The 22,958-nt window shown below is 40.9% G+C and overlaps 1 protein-coding gene and 1 pseudogene across 6 annotated transcripts in view; one reads left to right on the top strand and one right to left on the bottom strand.

Annotated features, from left to right (window-relative positions):
* AP2B1 (adaptor related protein complex 2 subunit beta 1) overlaps positions 1–22,958 on the bottom strand; it is a 143,185-nt gene that overhangs the window by 27,583 nt on the left and 92,644 nt on the right. For all 5 annotated transcript variants that reach the window (XM_033184146.1, XM_033184147.1, XM_033184149.1 and 2 more), the window contains one exon: positions 18,202–18,331. In XM_033184146.1, the coding sequence (XP_033040037.1) occupies positions 18,202–18,331 (130 nt within the window). The remainder of the gene's footprint in view (positions 1–18,201; positions 18,332–22,958) is intronic.
* On the top strand, positions 976–1,716 carry LOC117067493 (annotated as a pseudogene). The gene has a single exon (XR_004430758.1). The product of XR_004430758.1 is annotated as a 60S ribosomal protein L13a-like (transcript).

Below are 22,958 nucleotides of genomic sequence, written 5' to 3' on the forward strand. Positions count from 1 at the left end.
TACACATGTGTGCCACCAAGCTTGGCTAACTTTGTTGTTTTTGTAGATATTAGTCTATATACTAGACTAGACTAGACATACTAGTCTTACTATGTTGCCCAGGCTACTCTCAAACTCCTGGACCCAAGCAATCCTCTCACCCTGACCTCCCAAAGTGCTGGGATTACACAGGAATGAGCCACTGTGGTTGGTGATCCAAAGTTTAAATAGCATTTCAAACTCTATTGACCAATAAATTATCTGGGAATTCTCAGAGACCCTGACAAAACAGAAAGGTCTATCTATGATATTAGACAATATCTGATAGAGTTAAAAACATAGCAGAAAGAGTCATGAAATGTCAAATGACTTTCCTTCCAGTACTAATTCCATTTTAAACTGAACAGCATCTTTAGTTCACTTCCAAGACTAGGATTCAACCAAGAACTCTCTTCCCATATTCTTTCTTAGTCCACCCAATAGATTAGGTGGATTATATGATAGCTGAGGAGGCCTCAAATGGTATACCAAACTGCTGTTCATCCTGAGTATGAAGCCATATTGATTTATTCTCAGGAGACATTAGGACGTTGTTCGTTAAGAGTATGTGGACAGTGGAATCCTTTATAGGGAAAATCTGACAGATTAGGCAATGGTTCCATGTCCCTAATATGCACTTCAGTGTTTGAAGTTTTCATATTTAAACAGTTCTCAGAACCAGAAATGAAAGCTTTGAACAGAGCCTCCAGATGATCTCTAAAATTGTAAATCCTCTAGTAGCACATATAATTATTGGACTTTAAAAAGGCATTGCGCCCCTAAAAGCCAATCTCTCTTAGTAAGCCTTGATTCGAAAGAAAGCCAACAGAAACCAAAAGACACTGAAACTGAAATACTATTACTTCTCCTGTAGTCCCCATTCTGCTATGAGATCTGCTTAATCTCAATCTCAAAAAACTCTCAAATAATTGAGACCATGAATTAGAAATGCCTGCAAACTGCTTTTCCCAGGCGGCTGCCGAAGATGGCGGAGGTGCAGGTTCTGGTGCTTGATGGTCGAGGCCATCTCCTGGGCCGCCTGGCGGCCATCGTGGCTAAACAGGTACTGCTGGGCCGGAAGGTGGTGGTCGTACGCTGTGAAGGCATCAACATTTCTGGCAATTTCTACAGAAACAAGTTGAAGTACCTGGCTTTCCTCTGCAAACGGATGAACACCAACCCCTCCCGAGGCCCCCACCACTTCAGGGCCCCCGGTAGCATCTTCTGGCAGATAGCGCAAGGCATGCTACCCCACAAGACCAAGCGAGGCCAGGCCGCCCTGGACCGCCTCAAGGCATTTGACGGCATCCCACCGCCCTACAACAAGAAAAAGCGGATGGTGGTTCCTGCTGCCCTCAAGGTTGTGCGTCTGTGTGCCTACAAGAAAGTTTGCCTATCTGGGGAGCCTGGCTCACCAGGTTGGCTGGAAGTACCAGGCAGTGACAGCCACCCTGGAGGAGAAGAGGAAAGAGAAAGCCAAGATACTGTACTGAAAGAAGAAACAGCTCATGAGGCTACTGAAACAGGCCGAGAAGAACGTGGAAAAGAAAACTGACAAATACATAGAGGTCCTCAAGACCCATGGACCCCTGGTCTGAGCCCATAAAGACTGTTAATTCCAAAAAAAAAAAAAAAAAAAAAAAAAAAGAAAAGGAAGAAAAGGAAGAAGAGAAGAAGAAGAAGAAGAAGAAAGAAAAGGAAGAAGAGGAAGAAGAAGAAGAAGAAGAAAGGAAGAAGAAGAAGAAGAAGAAGAAAGAAGAAGAAGAAAGAAGAAGAAGAAGAAGAGAAGAAGAAGAAGAAAAGAAATGTCAGCAAATTAAATCTCCAGAACACTAAAGATTAGATAAAGATTGTAAAGTGGTATGAATAGACATTGCTTTAAAAGACTTTGGATTATACTGTCAAAATCACCATTGGGGCAGGAGAAAATAAGAATGACGAACCTTCAGGGCTGTCAAATGGGAGAAGTCCAAAGCACAGCAAGGTCAGAACTACTTAAATCAAATTTTGTTAACTATTTTGCAACTGAAATAGATTCTCAAGTACTGCTTTAAAAGAGAACCCCCTGCCCCGCCCCTGCAAAGCCATTTGGAAAAAGGGTGAGTAGGTCACAATTTTCATGAAAGACTACCTTTGTGGAGGGTAGAAAAAGTAGCCCACCCATAGCCATCACTGCAGCCATCTATAACTGTGGAGGCCAGGCATGGCTCATACCTGTCTGTGATCCCAGCAATTTGGGAGGCCAAGGCAGGAAGATTGCTTGAGCCCAGGAATTTGAGACCAGCCTGGGCAACATGGTAAGATTTCCTCTTTACAAAAATAAAAATAAAAAATTAGCCAGGCGTGGTGGTGCACACCTACAGTCCCAGCTACTGGTCAGGTTGAGGTGAGACAATAACTTGAGTCTGGGAGGTCGAGGCTGCAGTGAGCTGTGATCGCGCAACTGCACTCCTGCCTGGGAGACAGTGTGAGAACGCTGTTCCCTCCTTCCCCACCCTCCAAAAAAAAGAAAAGAAAAGAAAGGTAAAGAAAACTAGGGAAGGTCAGGCTAAATTCACACCCTCAAAGTTGCAACACAAACTCCAGTGCAGCTGGGTGGTTCATTTTTTAAGTTTCCTTAAGTGAGACTTAAAAAAATTCATTTCCAAAGTTGAATTTCAGTTTATGGGTCTCAGTCTTTTCACTCCTTATCTCTCAATTTCTAAACAATCATACCGATTTCCCACCAAAGTAAGCTTTCTAATAGCAAGTAAAGAAAAACCTGAAATTGAAAAGTACTAGACCCTTTTTAAAAAACCTTTTTTTTTTTCTATTTAAAGGCAAAAGACTGTTTTGAGTATCTAAAAAACTGTTTTCTTAAAAGCAAAGATAAATAATGAATACCTATTGCCAAAAGACAACTTTTTTTGCCCTACCTTTTGAGACGGAGTCTTGCTCTATCACCCAGGCTGGAGTGCAGTGGTGCGATCTCGGCTCACTGCAGCCTCTGCCTCCCGGGTTCGTGTGATTTTCCTGCTCAGCCTCCTGAGTAGCTGGGACTACAGGCTCATGCCACTACGCCCAGCTAATTTTTGTATTTTTGGTAGAGATGGGGTTTCGCCATGTTGGCCAGGCTGGTCTTGAACTCCTGACCTCAAGTGATCCGCCGCCCTAGCCTCCCAAAGTGCTGGGATTACGGGCGGGAGCCACCGTGCCTGGCAGGCCCTTGCTTTTAAAGTTTGCCTCCTTACACCTTTGTGTTTATCAGGATTATGAAAAAGACAGGCTTTTCTGTTTTCACAGTAAAAAGGGCTTGTTCAGCGCCATTTCCTGTCAGGCATCTAAATGATTTTAGTTTTTCCTGAGGATCCATAACACTTGTAAGAGCATCCTTGAACTTCTTCATTTACTGAGTTTGAGCTTCCAAATTTACTCTAGAAATATTAACCAAAATAGTCTAAGGCTCTTTAGGATAATAATTTAATAGTCTCATGGTGGCAATTTGGTTTTATTTTAAAGAGACATACAGATATAAGTTAGCAACAGAAAAAATTCCCAAAATGTGAGCACAGTTAACTTGTGCTATGTTCCTAGTCATCTCCAATTTTGAAAATAGGGTCCATTAATGTGCTGTGATCTTGCCTTTCCTAATATCAAGGAAGCAACAGCTTCTAATATTTGTTCTGCCTTCTTGAGAGAAAATGAATTTGTGATTATAGTCTTCAGATTAAACTTGGGACCAGGACCAGACCTATCCAGATAAAAGGGTATTATATTAGAGTCAGAGGATAGAATGCAAGGCTGCTGAGAAACAACAGGCAGAGGCTGTGTTTAGGGGTACTCTGTTTAGATGAAGAGATAGCCTTACTTAGTTTGGTTCAAGAACTAGATGAATCTGATGTTGGTTAATACTTTCTTAAATGAAAGCAAAAAGACTCATTCAACAACAAATATTTATCTAGCACCTACTGTGTGCCAGACTTCATTCCAGGCACTGGGAGACAGAGCAGTGGGGGGAAAAACAGAGACAAAAACTGCTGTTCCTTTGGAATTTGCATTCTAGTAGGAGAGGGGCAGGAGGTGATAATAAATAATTCAGTAGTAATTAAAATATAATGAAATGCTATGGGGTAAAAATAAGGGAGATTGGTAGTACTGGGAATGAACGGAGAAAACCTTATTAAAAAGGTACTATTTAGCCAGGCGTGCAATGGCTCAGGCCTGTCATCTCAGCACTTCGGGAGGCTGACGTGGGCGGATCACTTGAGGTTAGTTGTTCGAGACCAGCCTGGTCAACATGACGAAACTCCCGTCTCTAATAAAAATATAAAAATTAGCTGGGCATGGTGGCGGGCACCTGTAATCCCAGCTACTCGGGAGGCTGAACCTGGGAGGTGAAGGTTGCAGTGAGCCAAGATGGCACCATTACACTCTAGCCTGGGCAACAGAGTGAGACTCTGTCTCAAAAAAAAAAAAAAAAAAAGAACTTATTCCTTCTATCTAACTGTATATTTGCACCCATTAACCTACTTCTCTTCATTTCCCTCACCCCCCATCCTCTGGTAACTATCATTCTATTCTCTTTTTTGGGTACTACTTTAGTAAAAACCTAAAGGAAGTAAGTAAGCTATACAGATACGGAGATTGGGAGAAGGCACATTCCAGACAAGGACAACAGTCAATTAAAAGGTCATGAGCTGGCAGCATACTGTATTCTAAGATCAGTGAGGAGACCAGAGTGGCTACAGTGAAGGGGAGGAGTAACAGATGAAATCAATGAGGAAAGGAGTGAGAGAAAGGCATAGCTAGATCGCCCAAGGTCTTAGAGACCTTTGGTAAGATTTTGCCTCTTCTGCTTAGAAACTGTTAATGCAAATTCTTCCAGGTGGGGAGATGAAAGTTGCTTAATTCTTGCTATACCACTGGCTATACCGGTTATACTCAAGGTTACCTGAGTTTAACAGTAAACCCTACTTAGCAAATAGCTCAAGTTGTCCCTCAGCCCCAACCCACCCCTACTATTCACATAAATAGTATTCAAAGATGAGACAACAGCAAGCAAGGGCACATCAGCCAGTACATGTAGCTGTGTAGCTATCATTAAAGGGAAAAGATAAGACAGGTGCCTTTCGGCTTATCTGTCAGGCAGGCTGAAAGGCTTGTGAAATTATTGCTGGCTGTTTGTGGCAACTGAAACTATATAGAGTAATTCTGTTGTAGGCTGCTAGAAGAAGAGAGGATTAGGGGCCAGTAAAAAAGATTGGTCAGTATAGTATCACGGGGGGTTATACATTGGCAGAAAGCAGTCACATATACATTTGCTGTAAGTTAGGTATCTGAGTATAATAGGTAAACCTACCTGAGGGTTACCTGAGTGTAACAGGCCAGTAAAATAGCAAGAATTAAGCAACTTTCACGACTCTGATAGGACCATACCTATGTCACTGGCAGCTGTGTGCCTCACAGGGAACCCAGGGTCAAGGGAAAATCATGCTAAGATACACTGCATCTGTTCCTACTCCTGGGTCGCTTCCTCATTTAAAAAGTTTTATAAGTTAAACAAAATAAATCAAGAACTTATAGCAAATGTATATGTGACTGCTTTCTGCCAATGTATAACCCCCTGTGATACTATGTTGATCAACCCAGTTACTCTTCAGAAATCTTACTGGCCCCTAATCCTCTCCTCTTCTAGCAGCCTACAACAGAATTCCTCTAAACAGTTTCAGTTGCCAGAAACAGTCAGCAATAATTTCATAGGCCTTTCAGCCTGCCTGACAGACAAGCCGAAAGGGACCAGTCTTTCTTTTTCCCTTTAATGATAGCTACACAGCTACATGTACTGGCTGATGTGCCGTTGGTTGCTGCAGTCTCATCTTCGAACATTGTTTATGTTAATAGTCAGGGGTGGCGAGAGGTGGGTAGAGGGACAACTTGAGCTATTATTTGCTATGTGGGCTTACTGGGTTTTGTTTTGTTTTTGTTTTTGTTTTTGAGATGAAGTCTCGCTCTGTTGCCCAGGCTGGAGTGCAATAGCACAATCTGGCTCACTGCAACCTCTGCCTCCTGGGTTCTAGCGATTCTCCTGTCTCAGCCTCCTGAGTAGCTGGAATTACAGGCGTGCACCACCATGCCCAGCTAACTTTTTTGTATTTTTGTAGAGACAGGGTTTTGCCATGTTGGCCAGGCTGGTCTCAAACTCCTGACCTCAAGTGATCCACCTGCTTTGACCTCTCAAACTGCTGGGATTACAGGCGTGACTGTTAAACTTTAAAAATGCATTTAGGCTGGGTGCAGTGGCTCATGCCTGTAATTCCAGCACTTTGGGAAGCCAAGGCAGGTGGATGGCTTGAGCCCAGGAGTTCAAGACCAGCCTGGGAAACATAGCCGGACCTCAACTCTACAAAAAAAAAAAAAAAAATCAGCTAGGTGTGGTGGCATGCACCTGTATTCCCAGCTACTTGGGAGGCTAAGGTAGGAGGATCACTTGAGTCCAGCAGGTTGAGGATGCAGTGAGCTGTATCTGTGCCCCTGAACTCCAACTTGGGAAGTTGAGTAAGACCCTGACTGAAAAAACAAACAAACAAAAACATTTAATAATACTGTACTGAATCAAAAAATCCTGAAGGCAAGACTAGAAAACTACCAGTTAAGGTGATTAAAATTCTACTCTAATTTAGTATGTCATAGAAGACCTAGTAGAAATTCAATAAAAGAACAGACTTCAGTAATAATAGGCAGTAATAGGTGTCAATCTAGAATCAAATCTAGGTTCTAGATATTAAGCATACATCCTCAGATTAGTTAGCTGCAAGTTAGAAATCAAATGGGTTCACGGTTGTGCCTATGTTCTGCCTAGTGGACAGTACAACTTTACATGGACAAAAGGAGGACACGTGGCTGTCAAGATGACTGGACAGATGGGCAGGCCACTGAACACAGATGCTGTCTCTGGGTAGTTCCACTGGGGAAGCAGGTCATATAGAGGGACATAAATTACTGTCAGGAGCACAGCGGGAGCTATGGAATCGAGAAGTTCTGTGCTTTCCTGTTCTGAGTACTTGCCCTTCAACTCCAGGGTTCCTGGAAAGGAAGGCTGCTACCAAGTCAAGGATCATCTTTCATTCACACACTTTTCAAAAGTGATTAGATAGTATTTTCCTTCAGTCTCCAAACTATAACTGATTCCAACTACATTTACCAGGGTCCCTCCTTCTAAATGGATTTTCTTCTAAAATTAGAACAATAAAACTGACATTATATAAATGTCCTTCCATAAACTTAGGCTTTCCTGAAGTAGAAAAAAAAAAGAAAATAAATTCAGACAAAGAGTATGTTTTCATCACAGGCCCACCTGATTGACTTTCAGGCCCTGGGTGCCTTGATTCAGAAACTTAATCTATAAAAATCTCAAAATGTAGAACTAGGATCTACAGACAGAACCTAAACGAAGACATTTTATTTCAGATAAATTACTAGGTGTGGTGGCTCACGCCTGTAATCTCAGCACTCTAGGAGGCCGAGGTGGGCAGATCACTTGAGGTCAAGAGTTTGAGACCATCCTGGCCAACATGGTGAAAAAACCTCATCTCTACTAAAAATCCAAAAAATTAGCTGGACATGGTGGTGGGCACCTATAATCCCAGCTACTTAGGAGGCTGAGGCAGGAGGATCACTTGAACCTAAGAGGCGGAGGTTGTAGTGAGCAGAGATCACACCATTGTACTCCAGCCTGGGTGACAGGGTGAGACTCTGATTCCCCCCACCCCTGTCCCCTCCCCCCTCAAAAAAAGAAAACAAAAATAAAAAAACGCCAAATAAACAACTGCCTAACAGAGTTTTATGAAGACAGAATGGGTCATATAGGGTAGTAAATCACTGGTGGCATTCATGTACGCACTGATTTTCCCATCACTACCAATACAGAGTGAATTCCATCAAAAACAGATAGGGTTTGAAATAGACAAAATTAAAGACCATCCCTTCCAACTATGAGATTTTACATTCCTTACGTGTACATGGTCACATGGCTCAAAGCTTTTCTGCAGTTTTATTCAAATATGTATGGACCTTAATACTACAAAGCCTATGCATAACCCCTTCATTAAAAATTATGAATAATGCACTTTCTTCCCCATCTCGTTAAACATCATGCTATAGCAAAATATAAGACAGTAAACATGAATGAGAGCAGGGTATGGCTCTCAAATTCAATCCAGCTGAGGAAAAATCTGAGTGAGTTCTCTGTAATTCCTATAATATAGGTTTTTATCAGCTGGGACCAGAAAGAGGTAGCTATTTTACATCCAGAATTCAAAGTCCTCTACTGCATTACAAGGTTAAATCCAAAGACCACAAGGTTAAATCTATTTCTAATCATTTATTAAACTAGAAACATAAAACTGATTCCATTATTCATCATTAACTCCTCGCTTATAATCATGATAAAAAGATGGCTGTGAATTTAACAAATAAAAGCCCACAAATCACTTTTATTACCATTTTAGAATTACTGTGTGAAATTCATTATCCTTTCTCAGGATGTCAGCATGGATTTCTATTACCTGGGTAATCTGACCCAAGTTTGTAATATATTGAATATGAATACTGAATATGAATATGTAATATATTGAATTTCTCAGATGAGATTAAAGAATATGTTTATAGTCCTGATGGGACATGAAGAATATGTCAAACTGGAAGTAGCAATCTCAATAAGTAATCTTCTATTTTATTTTTTGAGAGCACAATGTTTTAATCTTTCATAATTAAGACTCCAGCACCTACATACTGCTTATGGAATATTTTAGGAGGAATATTTTTAGGTCTACAGGGATCATTTGGATAGCAGATCCAACAATGGATCCAACTGTCTGACGTGAGAACCTCTATATAGTTCCCAAAAGATCCACCACTTCAAGGACTCACTGTCTATTCAAGCAGCATCGTGGTCCCACAAATGCAATCAGTGTGTGCAGTCCTCAATTGTGGATCTTGGAAGACCAAAGAAGGCTTCAACACTGACTTGTTTGGCTTGCACAACAGTCAAAAAACGTCAGCAAATGCCAAGCTGGTTTGCTTCATTTGATGGGAGCTGCTGAAAAGGTCTTTCGTTTGGAAGCGTCTACCAGTTTTTCTGGTATAATAGCTACAGCTGTGGGCTTTCTGAGTGTGAATGGACACATGCAAGACATGAAATATCAGGGACAAGCACCATCTGCAACTAACTGTCTCACAGGCTGGAACTACATGTAGGAGTAGCAAGGGACAGAATTTCCTCAGAGCCATATACTAGCAAAATTTGGCTGACAATGATCTTAAGACATGAGTAAACAGGATTGTAAGATCGTGTCCTTTGCAGCTAGTGTCTTCAACACTTTCTGTCCTAATCAAAGGTTAAATGAACAGACTGATGAATTTTGCCTTGTTTTAGAAAGATATGCAAAGAAAAAAAAAATAAGAGACATTGTGTCTATTTCTTTTCTCTAATTAATATTCAGCCTCTCATTCAACAATGTTTATGTGAGATTTAAACGCAATAAAGAGAGGGATAACAAAAACGATACATGAGAAAGGGTTAATTCTTTCTCCACAGGTTCACTTCTAAGGTTCCTAATTATAAAGCTGTATAGCAGGAAGGAAAGAAAGAAAAAATTTTAAGGTGCTATCAGACCTCTAGGCAGAGATAGTAGATTGAAAAATCACATTTAAGTTTCTTTTCTCCTGGAAAGAGTTCTGCCATAACTAAAGGAAAATAAAAAATTTTCAAGGTATAAATTCATAGAGATAGTAAGAAAAAGATATAACAGCAACAATATCTTGGTACCTGGAAAGCAGATGGATTAGCAGTACTACCACAGAATTCTCAAAGGCTTAGGACTGGTAGCACCTCTGGAACTGTATGGTGGGGAGTGTTAAAAGAGAGAGGATTAAGATGTCAATAAGATTTCTAGATCCCAACCTCGATTCTATACTGCTGGACAACTCTTAGGTCTCTAGGCCCTGCATAAAACTGAAGATTGATTCTTTTGGAGATGATAAAATAGAAGGCACTTAGAAGTAAAAGCCAAACATGGCTGAGGGGTGGTGAATGAAATGAATTAATGCATACTGAATGCTAAGACTCTCCAGCCCTCTTTCCCAACTTAGCTCCCCATGAGGCTGGCAGAAAGCCTTTCTATTCTAGACAGAGACTTAAAGATAACTTTTGAAAGAATCGAGCCAGCCCAGAGAGGAAAATTCAGCAAAAAATCAAATGGAAATCCTAGAATTAAAAAGTACAATATCTGAAATGAAAATGCTCTGGATTAGTTTAACGGAAGGTTGTTGCCTATAGAAGAAAGAAGCAGTGTACTTGAAGATGGATCAATAGGAATTATCCAATCTGAAGAACAGAGAGAAAAAAAGATTAAATTTTAAAAAAGCAGCCTCAGTGATCTGAGGGATGACATTAAGTGGTCTAACACATATGTAACTGGAGTTCTAGAACAAGAGAAGAGACATAATGAGGTAGAAAAAAAATCTGAAGAATGACAAAACATTTCCAAAATTGGGGAAAACTATCAACTTGCAGGTCCAAGCTCAGTGAGCTCCAAGCCAGAGAAATACAAGAAAAACACCTACATACATAATAGTCAAACTGCTGAAAACCAAAGGTAAAAGAAATACAGAAAAGGAGGCTACAGATTGGCACTGCCAACAGAACTTTCTAAAGTAAGGTAAATGTTCTACTCCTGCACTACTGTCCCATCTAGTAACCATTAGCCATACATGTATTTGAAATGTGGCTGATGCAATGATGAAACTGAATTTGTTTGATTTAATTTCAATTTACATAGCCACATGTGGCTAGTGGCTATCATATTAAACAGTGTAGCTAAAGAGACTTAAGAGCTATCAACCCACCATAATATGTGCACTTTACTGATTCAAACACAAAGTAATAATAAAACAAAAAAAATTACAATAAAATCTGAACATTGATTCGGTATGTGGTATTAAGGAATTCTTGCTAATATTTTAAGTTGTGAGAATAGTTACCGTAGTTAAATGTTTTAAAAGAGACCTGTTTTAAAGATATATACCGAGCTAGGCATGGTAGCTCATGTCTGTAATCTCATGAGAGAGGATCACCCAACGTCAGGAATCCGAGACCAGCCTGGTCAACATGGTGAAACCCTGTCTCTACTAAAAATACAAAAATTAGCCAGGTATGGTGGCATGTGCCTGTAATCCCAGCTACTCGGGAGGCCGAGACAAGAGAATCACTTGAATCCGGGAGGCACAGGTTGCAGTGAGCTGAGATCACACCACTGCACTCTAGCCTGGGCAGCACAGCGAGACTCCATCTCAAACAAACAAGCAAACAAACAAACAAACAAACAAAAAACGAGACCTACTGAAATATTTACAGATTAAGTGATATAAATTTCTGGGATTTGCTTCAAAAGAATAGAGTAGGGTTATGGGAAGGGGTATAAATGATATTAACCGTGGATAATTATTGAAGCTGGATGATGGGTACACAGGGACTCATTATACTATTCTGCTTATTTCTGTAATGTTAAAAATATTTCATAAAAAAGTTTTTTTTCTTTTTGAGATAAAGGCTCACGGCTCCTTCTGTCACACAGGCTGGAGTGCAGTGGCATGATCTCAACTCACTGCAACCTCTGCCTCCCTGGCTCAAGCAATTCTCCTGCTCCAGCTTCCCGAGTAGATGGGACTATAGGCGTGTGCCACCATGCCTGGCTAATTTTTGTATTCTTAGTAGAGATGGGGTTTCGTCATGTTGGCCAGGCTGGTCTTGGACTCCTGGCCTTAAGTGATCGCCCTCCTTGGCCTCCCAAAGTGCTGGAGTTACACGTGTGAGCTACTGTGCATGTCCCCATAAACAAGGTTTTAAAAAGTAGAGCAAAAGGAAAAAGGGATGGAAAATAGGAGGGGAAAACAGAGTCAGTCCAGGAGAATCAATATCCAAATAGCAAGACTTCTGATAAGAAATAGAGAAAATGAAGGGGAGAGCATCAGCAAAGAAGTTAAAGAAAAATTCCTTGACTTGAAGGACATGAGTTTCCGGTTTTAAAGAACCCAATGAGTACCCAGCATGATGGGTGAAAAGACAGTCAGAGTCACAATGAGGCATATCATTGTGAAATCTGAAACACTGAGGACAAAGTACAAGCTTTCATTGAGAAAAAAACAGGGTAAAGGCAAGGATCAAGAATCAGAACGGCTTCTGATTAGGAGGAAAATGATTTCTAACCTAGAATTTTATACAGCAGCTGTCAAACAAGTATGAAGACAGACTAAAAGAGACATTTAAAAACATGTAAAGGCTCAAATCTATGGAATAGTCTACATACCTATTCTCAGGAATCCACTGGAAAATGTGTTTCATCAAAAGAGGGAGTAAACCAAGAAAAGGACACTGTAATAGGAGATCCTGAGTATGAGAGAGCTGATGAAGGGAATGAATCCCCAGGGTTAAGATGAAAGGAGGTCCCAGGAAGACAGCTATGTTCCAGGCATTCAAGTAAATCAGTCTAGAAGAGACTTTAAGAGAGGGAAACTGATAGTATACTTTGAAGGGTCTGATCTCAATGGAATTTGGGATTAAATTATAGTTAAAAACACCAACAGAAATGAGTATTAACTCCAATTATCTACAAAAAGTTTTGTTGAGGAAAAATCACTTTAATACATGGCTCAGCTTCAAAGAGTATATACAGTCATAATAATGTAAACACTGGGCAGGGTGTGGTGGCTCATAGCTGTAATTCTAGCACTTTAGGAAGCTGAGGCAGGAGGATCACTTGAGCCCAGGAATTTCAGACCAGCCTGGGCAACATGGTGAGACCCCATCTCTACATAAAAATAAAAAATTAGCCAGGCGTGGTTGCACACACCTGTAGTCCCAGCTACTTGAGATCCTCCTAAGGCAGGAGGATTGCTTGGGCCTAGGAGTTTCAGGCTGCAATGAGCCATGATTGTACTACTGCACTTCAGCCCGGGTGACCAAGCAAGATTTTATCTCTAAAAAAAAAAAAAAAGAAAAAAAAAATTGATGTAAACATTGAACACTGATTTAAGTAAATTTTAAGATAGTTCTATTAGAAAAAATGGGAACATGAAAAGTATGCAGATGATGGCAGTCAGTGGGGAGATGTACAGGAATACCTACAACAGAAAAATCCAGCTGGGTGTGGTGGCTCGCACCTGTAATCCCACCGCTTTGGCCTGAGACCAGCCTAGGAAACATGGAAAGCCCCTGTCTCTACAAAAAATTTAAAAATATACACTTTGGGAGGCCGAGACGGGCATATCACGAGGTCAGGAGATCGAGACCATCCTGGCTAACAGGGTGAAACTCCGTCTCTACTAAAAAAAGAAAAAAAAAAAAAAAAAAAAATATATATATATATATATAAAACTAGCCAGGCGAGGTGGCGGGCGCCTGTAGTCCCAACAACTCAGGAGGCTGAAGCAGGAGAATGGCGTAAACCCGGGAGACAGAGCTTGCAGTGAGCTGAGATCTGGCCACTGCACTCTAGCCCGGGCGACAGAGTGAGACTCCGTCTCAAAAAAAAAAAAAAAAAAAAAAATATATATATATACACATATATATATATATATATATATTAGCTGGGTGTGGTGGTGTGCTCCTATGGTCCCAGCTATTCGGGAGGCTGAGGTGGGAGGATTGCTTGAGCCCAGGAGATGAAGGCTACAGTGAGCCATGACTGCACCATCAGCCTGGGTGACAGAGTGAGACCCTATCTCAAAAAAATAAAAATAAAGAAAAATCCAGAAGTCCCAATATGAGCATGTTACTTAGTCCCAATATGAGCACCATCAGCCTGGGTGACAGAGTGAGACCCTATCTCAAAAAAATAAAAATAAAGAAAAATCCAGAAGTCCCAATATGAGCATGTTACTTAGGTAATTATTGAAAGAATCAAGGCCAGGCGCGGTGGCTCAAGCCTGTAATCCCAGCACTTTGGGAGGCCGAGACGGGCGGATCACGAGGTCAGGAGATCGAGACCATCCTGGCTAACACGGTGAAACCCCGTCTCTACCAAAAAATACAAAAAACTAGCCGGGCGTGGTGGCGGGCGCCTGTAGTCCCAGCTACTCGGGAGGCTGAGGCAGGAGAATGGCGTGAACCTGGGAGGCGGAGCTTGCAGTGAGCTGAGATCTGGCCACTGCACTCCAGGCTGGGTGACAGAGCGAGACTCCGCCTCAGAAAAAAAAAAAAAAAAGAATCAAAAGAGGTGAACGAAATTGGCTTTGTGGAACGAGATATTGGAGGTCTTGTTAGGGAGAAAAGTCTGGGGACTGGGTTTTTCTTAAATAACTGTAGAATTAGTTGGCTCTTTAAACTGTGCCTTTGTCATCCTGAAAACTTGAAAGAATGATGCTATCAATGTTCTCATAAGAGTTTATGGCCCTGTGAAAACAGAGGCCAAGCAGCTGTGGGAACTCTGCAGCATCTACATAAAGACCATAAGCATGACCCTGGAGATGAACACATGTTAAATCATAATTCCACTGTCTCCTTACAGACACTGACTTGAAAAAGCAGTCACTTGCCAGGTGTCAAGTTTGAAGAAGTTCATTGGGAAAATGTTTCTAAGCACAACTAACACATGAAATGAGAAACAGGGACATCAGAGTCAGAGAAAACTCATTTAAAGGAAATACATTTAGACACTTACTAAGGTTTTTGCTTTATTTAAGCAGAGAGAATCAATTCTCTTTTCAAGGAATATAATTATGTGATATAAATAAGCTCAAGAAAGGCTCCCAGTAGGAGCAAGCTTAACTTTACTTTGTATAATGTCTATAAGTTGATTCACAAAAGCTTTTACAGTCAATGTCAGTATAGCAGAAAAATTCTTCCAGGTTCAAATCTCTACTAGGTATTTAATTCCCATATATAAGGCATAATGTATTTTACATTAAGAATGAATGGGCAGGGCATGGTGGCTCACTCCTATAATCACAGCACTTTGGGAGGCAGAGGCAGGTGGATCACCTGCGATCAGGAGTTCAAAACTAGCCTGGCTAACATGGCGAAACCCGTCTCTACTAAAAATACAAAAATTAGCTGGGTGTGGTGGCGTGTGCCTGTAATCCCAGCTACTCAGAGGCTGAGGCAGGAGAATCGCTTGAATCTGGGAGGCGGAGGTTGCAGTGAGCCAAAATTGCGCCATTGTATTCGAGCCTGGGTGACAAGACTGAAACTCCATCTCAAAGGAAAAAAAAAGAACGAATGGTATCTTTTTAACTTTTAAATAGTGTTTCCAATAGTCTATAAGCCAATAAGTAGTAATGAGTGTTTTGATGAAAAGATTTTATAATAAGTTTTATACTACAGTTCTGGCAGCTGGGCTTGATTTAATTATTCTACACATTGATATTAAATTAGCCAAAACAGCTATAACCCACATGGAATTCAAAATTTCATTTCCTCAATCCCCAACATTTTTTCCCCCCGATTTTATGGTCTGTAGTACTAGAAAAATATTAATTTTCCCACATGAGCTCTTGAATGTAAACATTATACAAATATATATAAAAGCTAGATCAATCTTTATCTGGCTTTATCAGGATCTATATAGTTTAACCTTGTTGGAATGACGTTTTGATTTTCTTCTTGTTCATATGGGGAAAAAGGCAGAATGGAAGCTGAAATCTAAAGTACTCTACACATCCCTAAGCTAGCCATTAGTTTCAACTCTCACCAGCATACACTAAGTAGAGCTGCTCACAGGGAGAAAAAGTTTTTCTCTTTTCAAGTTTTGTTTATCATCTCCATTGGGAAATGCCAATTAATGAGAAAATAGCCACAATTATGACATCCCCAAAAGAAGAGAATCCAAGGGGGAAACTTGAAAAATCAGTAGTTAACTATAGATGGAAAAATTTAAAGGTTGCTTCTTATAATATCAGGTTTATGAAAATTAAAACTTACTAGTTCTAATATCATATCAATACTTTTGAGGACAGGGTTGGACTAAGATTCAGCTTCTCTTGTGAGGATTCCTATTCAGGAGTTAGTCAAATGGAAATGCCAGTAGGAAAGTAAACTGACATTCATTAATTTGTTTATTGTTTCTTTTCTTTTTTTCTTTTCATTTTAAGAGCAGAAAATTTGCCCTGGTTTCTGTGACCCAAATTCTCTTTCCTGCTTATGAGGTAAAGCATTCTTGCGTGCATGCTGACTGTCCTCAAATATTAGGCTTGAGGCTCTGTGGCCAATGGGAGGTTAGATTTCAATGAAAAGGGAACAGATGTAGATTTGGGTTAAGTTTCTTCAGGATCCTGTGCTGGAAAAGCCCCTTAACACATTACTGTCATCATAGTAACAGCCAATTCCATCTGCATAGTAATCCTTGCTTTATTCTTCTTGTCTGAGCCAAGTTATATTGTGACTCACTCGTCTACCCTCTCAATCGTTACTCCCTTTGCTGAAAAAAAGGCAGTCAACTACTGTGGCAACAAGGTAGTTAGTGAACTGGCAAACAGGCCTGTTGCGCTGGTATTTAAATGACTGAAGAATGTTTAGTTTTAACTCCAAGATACTTTACTCTTGACGTCTCACTATCAGTACTAGTATCTTACACTGGTATTTCTAGAAGATTAAACAATGGGATCCCACCTGTCTTGACTGGAAAGTGGAAAGCTGACATTTTTCTTTCATCATTTTAAATATATTTCATAGTCTCATTCAGACTGTACTATCTTAAGTTCTTAGTGGGGGTGGGGACAGTACCAGTCCTCCTCTTTGCAATGTCTTTTGACTATCCTTCACAGTGCATCTTTCTCTATCTCTCTCCTGTTAAATTGTGAGCTCACTTTCAGTAGAGATTTTCTTTTCAGTTGAGGGTATTGAAGTCCCTAAATTTTACAACTGTTGTTAAAGGGCTACTTTGTATTTGCTTCTGACAGGACTCTAGGTTTCACTAGTCCTGGGCCAATTTTACATTAATGTATTGATTTGGAGGTTACTACATCTACATAAGTAGTGTAAATTTGGACTATATAACTCATCTATGGTATTGATTGGGCCTTGAATTTCTCATAAGGGGCTATACCCAGAACCCTGCTCAGAACTTTCCTATCATTTCTGGGGGATGGCGAAAACATTTTCCTAGTTCTCCTTTCTTTGAGGGAGCTGCCCTTCCAGGGTCTCTGCTTTATGCAGGGATCGATTACAGTTCCCCATTTCAGGGTAGCCCAAGGCTTTCTTGCTGTTCTTGTGAACATTAAAACCATAACCGCTAGCAATCTCCAGGGTTGCTACAGCTCTGACTTATGAGCTTACTGCTCCGCCTTCACGCTGCCTGAAGCCCAGAAGGTTTATATTTCAAAGGAAACTTCAAGGTAGGTGAAAACTGAATGAAATTCTAAGCTGATACCCAAGCAATCTAAAAAATTCAACATTTTCAAGATAAAGAGGATCTTGTAGACCAGATAAAATTCCTCCAAGATGCTGTTATACTTATCATAGATAGATGCTAATGGGGTCTTGTGGTCCAGTGTTCAATGATAACCTCCATATAAATCTCTTCTTATATGAATGACATTCAAATTTTGCTGTAAAAGTCTTAAGGAAAAAAGGTGTACAAATAGGAAGAAAAAAGTTTCTAAATGTTTGTTGAGTAAAAGAATGAATATCTATGTCATGCATGACTTTTGTTTTTCTTAACAACAAAACATAAAACTCTCGTCCACAAAGATTTATCTCAAATCCTATTCCATGAATAACTCAAACCTAAGGAAGAAAGAGGGACTTTTTTACATGTAAATGAAAAATTGGGCTGGGCACAGTGGCTCACGCCTGTAATCCCAGCACTGTGAGAGGCCCATGTGGGCAGATTACTTGAGGTCAGGAGTTCGAGACCAGCCTGGCCAACATGGTGAAACCCCATCTCTAGTAAAAATATAGAAATTAGCCAGGTGTGGTGGCTTGGACCTGTAATCCTAGCTACTTGGGAGGCTGAGGCAGGAGCATCGCTTGAACACAGGAGGCAAAGACTGCAGTGAGCTGAGATCATGCCACTGCACTCCAGCCTGGGCAACAGAGCGAGACTCTGTCTTTAAAAATAGTAATAATAATAATAATAATAATTAATAATAATAATAATAATAATTGGCAAGATATTAACTTGTACCACCTGAGTGAAGTAAAACTCTGACCTGGAGGTTATTCAGAGGTTCCATCTTCATGACTGGGCCCAAGGTATTCAGAGGCAGGGAGACATCAATGCTCTGGTTTGGCATCAGTGGTGTATGGATGGCCAGAGGAGTGCTGGGGATGACACCAAAGCTAGAAGAGGGGATACATAAATCACAGGGGTTAATCAAGAGGCAGGATTTAGGCTGGGTGTGGTGGCTCATGCCTATAATCCCAGCATTTTGGGAGGCTGAAGCAGGTGGATCACCTGAGGTCAGTCAGGAGTTCAAAATCAGCCTGGCCAACATGGTGAAAGCCCGTCTCTACTAAAAATACAAAACATTAGCCAGACATGGTGGCGGGTGCCTGTAATCTCAGCTACTTGGGAGGCTGAGGCAGGAGAATCGCTTGAACCTGGGAGGCAGAGGTTGCAGTGAGCGGAGAGCGCGTCATTGCACTCCAGCCTGGGCAATAAGACCAAAACTCCATCTCAAAAAAGAAAAAAAAAAAGAGGCAGGATTTTGTCATATCTTTGAGTTTTAATGGCATTTTGCTCCATTAAAAGGAAAATTTTTTTTTTTTTTGAGATAGGGTCTCATTCTGTCACCCAGGCTGGAGCAAAGTGGCGTGATCTCAGCTCACCACAGCCTTCACCTTCCAGGTTTAAGTGATCCTCACACCTGAGTCCCCCAGGTAGCTGGGACTATAGGCATGCACCATCATGCCATGCTAATTTTTGTACTTTTAGTAGAGATGGGGATTCACCGTATTGGCCAGGCTGGTCTCAAACTCCTGAGCTCAAGCAATCTCATTACCTTGGCCTCCCAAAGTGCTGGGATTACAGGCAAGGAAACAAAATTTTTAATACAATTAAATAAAAGGGGTAGCAGGAATCAAGGTGCTCAATTCCAATTTGCTGTAACATTGGTTACATTGTAACTTCTGTTTTCCATTAAATGGATTTGAGGAAGAAAATATTCATAAATGCAGAACTGCTTTGCTAGTGCTATGACTCTGAAAGTTTCTTCTCTTTAAAAGAAGGGACAGGTTTGATAATATCATTTTTAATAAGTCTTTCCTTAGATAATTCTTCAGAGAAAGAAGAATTAAGAATTTCCACCCTGAGGCCAGGTGTGGTGGCTCATGCCTGTAATCTCAGCACTTTGGGAGGCTGAGGCAGGAGGGTCACTTAATATAATGAGACCCTGTCTTTACTGCCCACCCCCTACCAAAAAAAAGTAATGAAAGAAAACAAATTAGCTAGGCATGGTGGCATATGCCTGTAGTTCTAGCTACTCTGGGGGCTGAGGGAGGAGAATCACTTGCTTGATCCCAGGCATTAGAGGTTGCAGTGAATTGTGACTGCATCACTGCAGTCCAGCCTAGATGACAGAGCGAGACCCTGTCTTTAAAAAAACAAAACCAAAAAAACCCCAAAACCAATTTCTACTCTGTAAAGAGAAGTACAATAAATTATTTTGCAGGCCTGATAACCTGCCTGATAAGTCCAGAGGATTATTTACTGGTAATTCTCACTTTCCTTTTTTTTTCACTTACATAGGACACAATCACTGGGAAAGAGCTAGTCTAAATGGAACTGACTGGCTTATAAATTCCAAATAGTTAGGGTAAGTTGTGGAGCCAAACATGGCCACTTTCTAAGCTTCAGGCAGGCAATGAATAGCCACCAGTTTTCTCCAGGAAAACTTGTTTAATAATACAAGAATGGTAAAGAGATGGGAAACTCAGCCTGAATCTGAAGTTAAATAGAAAACAAATACATGTGTGGGAAGACAGATGGTCTGAGAAGCATAAGGATAAAATTTTATAGGCTGGGGCTGGGGACGGTGGCTCACAATTGTAATCCCAGTTCTTTGGGAGGTGGCAGTGGGTGGATCACTTAAGGCCAGGAGTTTGAGGCCAGGCTGGCCAACATGGTGAAACCACATTTCTACTAAAAATACCACAAAAATTAGCTGGGTAGTAGGCACCTATAATCCTAGCTACTCAGGAGGCTGAGGCAGGAGAATCGCTTGGACCTGCGAGGTGGAGGTTGCAGTGAGCCAAGATTGCGCCACTGCACTCCAGCCTGGGCGACAGAGCGAGACTCTGTCTTAAAAAAAAAGAAAAAAAGAAAAAAATTATAGGCTAGACATGGTGGCTCACGCCTGTAATCCCAACACTTTGGGAGACCCAGGCCAGGTGAGTGGATCACTTGAGCCCAGCAATTCAAGACCAGCTTGGGCAACATAGAGAAACCCTGCCTCTGGAAAAAAATTACAAATATTGGCCAGTGTGGCGGTGTGTTCCTGTGGTCCCAGTTACTCAGGAGGCTGAGGTGGTAAGATCACTTGAGTCCAGGAGGTTGAGAACCCAGAAGGCTGAAGTTGCAGTGAGCCTCAACTGTACCATGTACTCCAGCCTGGGCAAAAGAGCAAGACCCTGTTTCGAGTAGGGAAAAAAAAGAAGAAAACAAAATTTTATAAAGATGGACCAGAAAGAAAAAAGTGGGCCTAGAAGATAACAAACAAAATGATACAAATTTATATTGAATTTATATTCTAAATAGCCTCAGGATGGAAGATGGGACTACAACGTTTATAAAATTGACTAAAGAGTTTATACAAGCTGGTGCAGTGGCTCACACCTGTAATCTCAGCATTTTGGGAGGCCAAGGCGGGTGGATCACCTGAGGTCAGCAGTTCGAGACCAGCCTGGCCAATATGGTGAAATCCTATCTCTACCAAAAAATACAAAAAAAAATTAGTCGGGCGTGGTGGTGGGTGCCTGTAATCCCAGCTACTCGGAACCCGGGAGGCGGAGGGTGCAGTGAGCCAAGATCACGCCACTGTACTCTAGCCTGGGCAACAAGAATGAAACTCTGTCTCAAAAAAAGTAAAAATAAAAATAAAAATAGAAAAAGTTTACACAGATACTCTTTCAAGAGTTAAGAGTGGCTAAAGAAATATTTTCTTTTTCCTAAACTACACCTTAATAGTACCAAATTGTAATAATGAAATCATCTTGAGAATTCATATCACTCATTTAGGGATAATAGTTATAAGGCAAAAAACCATTTTATTCTTTTTATTTTGCTCTCACAGTCATCAAAATTCTGTCATTAAATCAATATTGGGAAATATGGCAGCAGCATAGTTCCAAATCTTCCAAGTGCTCATCTGAGAAATGAAATAGAGGAAACAAAGAGGGAGAAAAAAGTCCCTATAAAGCTGTAATTTCACCTTCTCCAAAACTACTAGTTAAAGAAAGCCCACAGAACTGGTGAGATGCTCTGGTGATACAGCAGGAAAGCACAAGGAGTTCAGAGGAAACCAGCAGTAGTAGCAGGTCTCAGAGACTGACCACAAATATCCATTCTCAGAAGAGAGCCCCATTCCCAGAATAGACCAAGATCAAACAGGAGCAACATATGAATAAGGTTGGAGAAAAAAAAAAAGGTAGCAAGTCCCTTTCTACCAAGGGAGCCCTGGAGAGGAAAGAGCTCAAAAAGCACCACCTTCTAAAGAGGAAACAAACACCTTGAAAGACAGGACTTGAAGGCAAAGATCAGCCCTCTAGAATCAAGTTAGATTCAGAGAGGCTAAGAAGCTGTGGCTACACCACAGCAAAGAAGGAAACGTTCTTGAGGAGCAAAAGTCTAAAAAACTACCCTGCCTATCTTCCTTTTCTATAGAAATCTACTAATAGCTACTCCTGCAAATTCCAACTCATTCAAATATGGGTATCAAGATGGTAAAAAATACAGCAACTATTCAAAGCCCTAGTATAAAAAAGTGGAAGGACAGCAGTACAACTTCCTTAATAGCAAACAAAACATACTTGAAAAAACAAAACAAAACAAACAAAAAACAGTGCTAGCTACCAAGGAAGACCACACAACAGTAAAAAAAAAAACATCTGGGGAAGGGATGACCAGATAATGTGAGGTGAGGGCCAGACAACAGGAAAAGGTAAAGGGAGCCAATCTAACTCAGGAAAGAAATAATAAAACAAGTAAATCAGGTCAGAAATGAAGACTAAATATATCATGAACACAGATGTAAAAAAATTTTTGCCAATGAACTCCATCAATACACAAAAAAAGACAACACATCCTAACCAAGTAGGATTTATCCCAGGAATACAAGGTTGGTTTAACATTTGAAAAATCGCCGGGCGCGGTGGCTCAAGCCTGTAATCCCAGCACTTTGGGAGGCCGAGACGGGCGGATCACGAGGTCAGGAGATCGAGACCATCCTGGCTAACACGGTGAAACCCCATCTCTACTAAAAATACAAAAACTAGCCGGGCGAAGTGGCGGGCGCCTGTAGTCCCAGCTACTCGGGAGGCTGAGGCAGGAGAATGGTGTGAACCCGGGAGGCGGAGCTTGCAGTGAGCTGAGATCCGGCCACTGCACTCCAGTCCGGGCGACAGAGCGAGACTCCGCCTCAAAAAAAAAAAAAAACATTTGAAAAATCAACTGATGTAATCCATTATATTAATGGACCAAAAAAGTTCACATAATCATTTTAGTAAATGCAGAAGAGGCATCTGGCAAAATTTAATACCTATTCATAATAAATCTCAGAAAACCAGGAACAGAATGAAATTTCCCCAAGCTCTACAAAAAAACCTATGGCTAATGTTACACTTAATTATGAGAGACTGAATGCTTCTCCCGTGAATTAGAACACTTTTCTTACCACTCCTACCCAACATTTACTGGAGGTTCTGTTAGTACAATCAGGCAAGAAGAAAAAATAAAAGGCATAAGATTGAA

Source organism: Trachypithecus francoisi, unplaced genomic scaffold (assembly GCF_009764315.1).
Source record: "Trachypithecus francoisi isolate TF-2019V2 unplaced genomic scaffold, Tfra_2.0 Lachesis_group20, whole genome shotgun sequence".
NCBI lineage: Eukaryota > Metazoa > Chordata > Mammalia > Primates > Cercopithecidae > Trachypithecus > Trachypithecus francoisi.